The sequence below is a fragment of the Dendrobium catenatum genome, unplaced genomic scaffold (genome assembly GCF_001605985.2).
Source record: "Dendrobium catenatum unplaced genomic scaffold, ASM160598v2 fragScaff_scaffold_910, whole genome shotgun sequence".
Classification (NCBI taxonomy): domain Eukaryota; kingdom Viridiplantae; phylum Streptophyta; class Magnoliopsida; order Asparagales; family Orchidaceae; genus Dendrobium; species Dendrobium catenatum.
Window position 1 is genome coordinate 8,208 of NW_021319372.1, and position 7,745 is coordinate 15,952.

A 7,745-nucleotide genomic window follows, 5' to 3' on the forward strand; every position below is an offset into this window, starting at 1 on the left:
GCAAGAAATGTCCTTACTCCAGGAGTGCAAGTCCTTGCGAAGCCGAAGCCGAAGACATATAACTGATAAATTAAACGATCTTAAGTTTCGTTTGGGATGACTTTCTTATTGCTTCTTAAAAGAGCTTCTTAGTATAACAAAATTTAATTTTTTACTAGGAAGTTGCTTTAGGAAGCAGAAAGAAAACCGTCCCAAATGAAGCCTTAATTTGCCAATATGACATCAGATTTTGGAGGTAGATACTGCCGCCAAATATCACTAAAGCCAGAAGGCTTTTTCTGATTCTTCTGGTTTGAGCAACCCATTGTGGGTGGTCCATCATAATGGAGAACCTTGGCCTCCGAGCTTGCAGCCCTGGAATCAACAAGCTTCCAAGCATCAGGAAGCTTGTAGTACTTGTTGTAGAGTGCCACGGCAAGCACAATGTTTACCGGATTGTTCCTGATATAAAAGCCAGTGAAACCATCTAAATTTTGAGGAAAGAATGAGCTATGTTCATTAGAAATGATCATTAATAATTTTTTTACTTATAAGAACCTCAGTAATAGATGGAGAATATCAAACCTTTCATGTTTCAAATCAAGAACTTGATTCCACCACAGAATGGACTCTAGAAAATTCTTATCCAAGTTCGCCACATTAACCAGAAACAAACTCAGGTCTGGTACACAAGAATCTTTGTCATATGATTTCTCCGATATCCAAGACTTAGCAGCTGTTCTCCGAATGGCATTTAAGATGTCTATATTAACATAATCACTCAATTTTCTACTGCAGTCCTCAGTGGCTGCAATGGCATAAGGGCCTAAATCAAAATCAAAGAGCTCCTCAACCCTACCCTGCGGTTGGAACAACAAAAACAAATCATTCATATGGTTTAGATTTTACAACCTTTTCAAGTCAGTCAGACTGCACTACCAACAAGGAATGTCTTAGCTCTCAACTAGACAGATTTATGGATGCCACTTAGTGCCTACCTAGATGGAGAAATTATTGCATGCTGAGTCCGGATACAACTGGACTCCAATAAAAACACAACTCGTGTTCTTGTACACAATGTGTACAACTGCACACACTATGCACAAATTACAAAATTATGTACATAGTGTGTACAAACTTATATACATAATATCACTATGTATACAATTGTACACCGTGTGTACAAATTTGTACACACTGTGTACAAGGACATGCGTCAAATTTTTATTGGAGTTCGGACGTAATGCTATGTTCGGGGAGTCCGGACGTAACTCTACGTCGGGACTCCGCACGTGATAATTTCTCACCTAAATGGTTCCCTATCTAGATATGTGGCAGTTAGGTACTTGAAGGGTGATGTCTAGTAGTTATAAGTCATGTTTTAATACATAAATATTCACATTGAAATTTTTAAAAAAAAACTTGTTTTGATTTCAATGGAATAATGTCAGGTTGAATTTTGTTTTCAACCTCTTTGATCAAAACATGGCAAAATGTCATTTCGGGGCGTTGCTCAAAACAACAGGGATAATTTTGTCAACTTTTTTCCTCAAAAGAGCAGGACGCAGCTGACACGGGAGCTGAAGGCAAATCGTAAAAAGTTGTTTTGGGACAAAAAATTCCTGTAATACCCCAAATAATTATATGCTTATGTTCCATAAAGCAAAGCAGCTAAAAAGGAGCCCCAAACAGAACGTTAATGTCATGTTTTAGCTTGACTTTGAGAATGGCTAAGTTGGACTAGCTCCCTTCAATTCTGTTCACTACCAACCTTATGGATGGAATCCAACTGGCGAAGTTGGGATAAGGCTATGATGGTAGTTCCAATTTACACAGGTTGGCTAACTCTCTTCTTACATATATGTTTTCCTTTAATGAAAAGAACCATGAGTTCATTGCATACGAGTGCAGAATTTCTGCATCCATCTAAGCTATATTGGATAAGTCAAAATTGACAGAAGCCATAATAGCCAACACAATCTGTTATCATGTAATAAGTAGGTAAAAAATAATATCCTTGCCCTCTACTAGCTTAATAACATTAAAAAAATTTCATATGGTTGCCGCTTGTTCCAACCATGTTAGTTCCACTTAAGAAACCGTGCAACTTTTCGTCCAATCACTAATTGACAATTATTTTATCGCATGGGTGGTGAGATTTGGGCACAAAAGGTATATTAGGAAGCTCTAGATTTATATCTTATTTGTATATGTTTAAAGTATGAAGATGAATATGAGGCATCAAGAAGTATTCTCGAGAAGAAGCTTATGAGCAAGAAGTTGCTAACGCTAGCTAAAGGAACTTAACAAACTGTGAAAGCTTTGAGAGAGTGTAGAGGAAGAAGATGAATAGTAAACCATCGTATTTTCATGATAATAGAAATACACATTACATAGTGTTCTATAGGTAAAGTGTAGAAACGGTAATTACGAAAGTAACCCTGACAGTTACTTAAAGTGTTTTGTTTAGCAAGCGTTGGTGGAGACAGGTTCTGAGAAGTGAAGGCGGCTGCTGGTTCTGCTCGGCGTAGTGGATACAGGGCGCTTGTCACCGTCCCTCAAGCTGATGGGAAGGACCAGAAGCTTGGTGCGTGAGTCAGCGAGACGAGCAGAAGTAAGAGACTTGGTGAAAATATCTGCACTTTAATCGAGCGTGGAGACATGATGAACAACAATGTGGTTGGCTTGAATGCAATCTCGGATGAAATGGTGATCAATCTCAATGTGTTTGGTGTGGGCATGAAAGATAGGATTACAGGCAATGGACATGGCAGAAACATTGTCGCGGAATAAAGTTGTTGTCTGTTGAGGAAGAAGAAATTCTTCGTAGAGGCGGCGCATCCAGATGATGTCCGTTGCAGCAGCCATGGAGCAGTACTCAGTTTCAGTTGATGATCTAGCTAATGTCGTTTGCTTCTTAACAGACCAAGTAAGAAGAGTTGTGCCTAAGAAAAGGCAGTAACCAGTTGTGGATTTTCGGTCTAATTGATCTCCAGCCCAGTCGGAGTCTGAATAAGCAGATAGAGTTAGCTTGGTTTTGGGAAGAAACAAGCCACGAGTTATAGTCCCTTTCAGGTAACGCAGAACACGTTTGAGTAACTGAAAGTGAAGTAGTAGGGGATTATGCATATGTTGGCACAACTTATTGACAACAAAGGCAATGTCAGGACGAGTGGAAGTAATGTACTGTAGGGAGCCGGCAAGTTTACGAAAAAGCTCGGGTTGAGAGAATGGTAAGTGAAGGCTGGTGTCTGTAGGATATTTGGATGGTAATGGCGTCAGTAATGGTTTGCAATTGGACATTAAGGCAGTGCGCAGAAGCTCGGTTATGTAGGACTGCTGTGAAAGATGATATCCATGAGCTGTTCTGAGAAATTCTATGCCAAGGAATATTGAGAGCGGGCCAAGATCCCGTGTTTGAAATCTCTAGTGAAGCTTAGCAAGTAAACTGGAAATATAGATTGGATCGCTGCCGGTGACGAGAATGTCGTCAACATAAACCAGTATATATATGTGAAGGTCATCTCTATGTAGATGAAAGAAAGAAGGATCTGCTGAACTGGCAGTGAAACTTTGATGTTTGAGATAATTTGATAAGTTTGTAAACCAAAGGCGTGGCGCTTGTTTGAGTTCATAGATAGCCTTATGCAGCAAACAAACACGGTGCGGGTAATTTGGATTCTCAAATCCCTATGGCTAATTCATATAAATAGTTTCATTTAATGAACCGTGAAGAAACGCGTTCATAACATCAAGTTGATGTATTGGCCAATCATGGTGGAGAGAAACGAGTAGAAGTAGCCGGATTGTGGTGTGTTTAACGACCGGACTGAACGTCTCAAGATAATCAATACCATATTCATGTTTGAAGCCCTGCGCGACCAGACGGGCTTTGTATATGGCAATGGTACCGTCTGCCAGATGCTTTAGTTTGTATATCCATTTACAACCAATTACCTGTTGGTTTGTTGGCAGAGGGACTAGAGACCAAGTACTTTGTGCTTGGAGGGCCCGAAATTCGGACATGGCATGGCGCCAGTGAAGATCTTTGTTGGCAGTAGAGAAGCAAGTAGGTGGGGTTTGGACAATGTGAGATAGATCTAAAAGAACTCGTGGTTTAAGTGTTCCTGTCTGTAGCCTGGTGACCATGGGATAATTGGATTTTGGTATAATTGGTATGGTTGATGGAGTTGAGGAGGATAAAGTGGGAGAGGAAGTTATGGAAGGAGAAGTGTTGAGTGAAGATGAATTGGTGGGAGGGGGGGGGGAAGAGATGTATGTAGGAGAGCTGGAGGTTGGTTCAGAGGTGGGATTTGTGGTTGTGGACATGGAGGGAGGAAAATATGAAACGACTGTAGAGGAAGGTGGTTGCTCGAAGGTAGTATTGGGTGGGGAAGTATAGGGAAAGGAAGATTCATCGAATTGGACATGGTGAGAGAGTATGAGTTTGTTAGTGGAAGGATTATAACATTTGAAGCCTTTATAATTTGTAATGTATCCAAGGAAAATACAGGGAACCGACCGAGGAGCAAGTTTATGTGGAGCTGAATATCGTGTCCAAGGAAAGCAACGATAGCCAAATGGACAAAGAACAGTGTAGTCTGGAGGAGTATGATATAGTAAATGATTAGGAGATTTAGAGGATGTATTAGGTGATGGAAGACGGTTAATGAGAAAAGCTGCAGTGAGGATTGCTTCAGACTAGAATTGGGAGGGAAGATGCGCATCTATGCGAAGAGTCCAAGCTGTTTCTAAGAGATGCCGATTTTTACGTTCAGAGACTCCGTTATGTTGTGGAGTATAGGGGCAAGAAAATTGATGTGTAATGTCACGGTTGAAAGTGAATGATTGGAAGTAGGTATTTTTGAATTCACTTCCATCGACACTACGAATGGTTCGGACAATCGAGTTTAATTGTTTTTCAATGGAATTTATAAAGTGAGCGAGGTAGTGAGGCACTTCTTATTTTTGTTTAAGCATATGAATCCAAGTATACTTTGTATGATCATCAACAATTACCAAAAAATAACGAAAATCATAGTAAGAGAAGACAGGGGAAGGACCCCAGACGTCGACATGGATTAACTCTAATGGAGAAGAGGATACATGGTTGGAGGGAGAAAAGGTAACCAGTGACTTTTTGCTAGAGCACAGGAATTACATACAGAAGTTAAAGATGAAATACATAAAGAAGAAAAAGCTTTAGAAATAGCAGCAATAGTTTTGGGGTTCAGATGACCCAGACGACGATGCCATGATAGAGCCGATTGGGGGGATGCAACGGTTGTGGACGCAACAACAATGGAAGACCGGAACGGAATGGGATAGAGGCCATTACGACATTGTCCGTGGAGAAGATGTTGTTTGGTCGTCGTATCCTTAACACGAAAACCAGATTTATCAAATGTAATAGAGCAGTTATTGTCATTAGTTAATTTGGAAATGGAAATAAGACGATGAGTAAGACAAGGAACATGAAAGAGATGATTAAGACGAAGCTTACGAGTAGGTGTCAGAAGAAGACTGTTACCTACATGTTGAATGGGGAGCGAATTGCCATTACCCACAAATACTTGATCACGACCGGAATACGGTGTGGGTTGCTGAATGGGGAGGGGATTTGGTGTAAGGTGGGCTGAAGCTCCGCTGTCCAAGTACCAAGGAGATGGTTCAGGATCTGCCATGAGTGCAACATTTGAGTTAGAGGATGGAGACAAGTTCTGAGAGATGAAGGTGACTGCTGGTTCTGCTCGGCGTAGTGGATACAGGGCACTTGTCACTAGCAACAAGAGCCAATAGCATATAAAAAAACACTAGCGGATGAGAGAGTATGACCGGAAGCACCACCAAGAATTAAATAGCTCCAACAAGAGAAATGGAGAAAACAATGAGCAATGACAATGATTCCACGAAGCAATGAAAACAGAACATTCGTGCCTAGTTATTATAGCAAATACTAAACCGAACTATGAAAAGTTGAACCAGGATTTCACATGATCTGAATCCATGCGTAAAACTCTATAATGCAATGCGGCGAAGTGGCACAACACTTCACTTCACTCCTATAGTGGCTTTCAAGTGCGCAATCCAAGCGTAAAACTCTACAATGCAATGCGGCGAAGTGGCACAACACTTCACTTCACTCTTATAGCGGCTTTGAAGTGCGCAATCCAAGCGTAAAACTCTACAATGCAATGCGGCGAAGTGGCACAACACTTCACTCTATAGTGGCATTGAAGTGCGCTTTCAATAAAATTTATATTGCCTTGTATTATATGTTTCGAATGAATGAGAAAGAATACATTCTAGCATATTTTTCTCCAAATGGTACTAGAGTCCTAGTTTTCTTCCCAACTTATTTATTGCAATATGATCTTTATGACCTGATGCATTTTCGACCTTCATGGTAATTGTCCTATGCATCTCAACCCTCATTGTCTGATGTGAAGTCCTAGCAATCGCGTTGCTTATCTGTTGACCTCCCTGCTAGAGCCAAAAGAAAGAAACAAAATATAAAAAAAAAAATATACCTAAATCATTACCTGTGGGAGGCTTTGCCGCAAATCCTGCCCAAATCTTGCGGCAGTTGCCCCATCCCTCTGCAAACGGTGCTGAAGATGTCCATTCGCGCGTGCTTGGATACGATCCTCCACTCCTTGCGTCGTTAAAACGAGAGCGAGACTTCCTTCTATCGTTCGTTTTTTCCCTCCGCTCTACCACACACGCACGAAGTCTCATGCAAGCTGCTTCTCCCCATTTCCTCTGTCGTCAAACCCAACTCCACCCTTGCACCCACCGAACTCAACTGCCCTCTCCACTTTCCAATCTTTGCCCAATCCTTCGGCAGAGAGAGAGAGAGAGAGAGAGAGAGAGAGAGAGAGAGAAGGAGCATTCCCCTTTACCTAGCCGAAGTCCTCACCCGGCAATCTTCTACCTTGTCTGACTCTAGCAACCGTGAGCAAGCCCCGATCGAGAGCTTCCTTCCAATTCCTACGAGCCCACTAACTATTTTTACTATTAGGAGTTTTTTCCTTCGAAACTCCAAGCACATCTTTTGCAATATTCTTAATGTCGTAAGTCACTTTTTCCCATATAATATTGGCATCCTCATGCACATACAGAATCTTAAGATTTAAAATCTTACTCTCAAAAATATTTTTGTTAATATTCTTTAAATGCCCTCATCTAATCCTAGAAAATTATTTTACTTTATTTTTTTTATATTTTCCCATTTATCTTAAAGTCCAAAATTAATAATCGATGTTGGATACATAAATTTTCACTCGGAACAACTTTACAATCTTTGCAATCTAAACGATCTAATTTTCTTATAAGAAAATAATCAATCTGCGTTTTACTATATCCATTTTTATAAGTGATATGATGTTCATCTCTCTTCTTAAAAAATGTATTAGCTATTAAGAAATCATAAGCCAAAGAAAGATATAATATAGTCTTACCACATTCATTTGTTGTTCCAAACCCATGGCCACCATGGATGTTTTTAAAATCTACCTCTCTACCAACATGTCCATTTAAATCTTATCCAATAAAAACTCTTTCTTCAAAAGGTATCTTTTGTATTAATTCTTCTAAGTCATTCCAAAATTTTAATTATGAACTCATATTCAAACCTATTTGAGGAGCATAAACACTTATAATATTAACAATCTTAGCATCAACAACAATCTTTAAAGCTATAATTCTATCTCCAATTCTATTAATTTGTATAACATTATCCTTCAAACTCTTATTTATAATCATAC

At 39.9% G+C, this 7,745-nt stretch overlaps 1 protein-coding gene across 2 annotated transcripts; it reads right to left on the reverse strand.

Moving 5' to 3' along the window:
* Positions 1–6: 6 nt before the first annotated feature.
* Positions 7–5,533, reverse strand: LOC110094489. Of its 2 annotated transcripts, XR_003701626.1 has the most exons (3): positions 5,510–5,533; positions 565–839; positions 7–441 (listed from the first exon to the last, which is right to left on the reverse strand). XR_003701626.1 is itself a non-coding variant. In XM_020819741.2 (2 exons), the coding sequence occupies exons 1-2, from the start codon at positions 870–872 to the stop codon at positions 204–206; spliced, it is 546 nt and encodes a 181-aa protein (XP_020675400.1). In that variant the 5' UTR covers positions 873–4,220; the 3' UTR covers positions 7–203. The 2 variants fall into 2 exon arrangements, 1 of the variants encoding a protein (XP_020675400.1); XM_020819741.2 differs by lacking the exon at positions 5,510–5,533 and having other exon boundaries at positions 565–4,220.
* Positions 5,534–7,745: the final 2,212 nt, after the last annotated feature.

Bases quoted from the DNA above. Each gene is read 5' to 3' on its own strand.
- LOC110094489 (XM_020819741.2), bottom strand. From the start codon at position 872: ATGAATGATTTGTTTTTGTTGTTCCAACCGCAGGGTAGGGTTGAGGAG. The intron at 442-564 runs GTTTGATATTCT...CTTTTATATCAG, and splicing joins CTTGATTTGAAACATGAAAG to GAACAATCCGGTAAACATTG.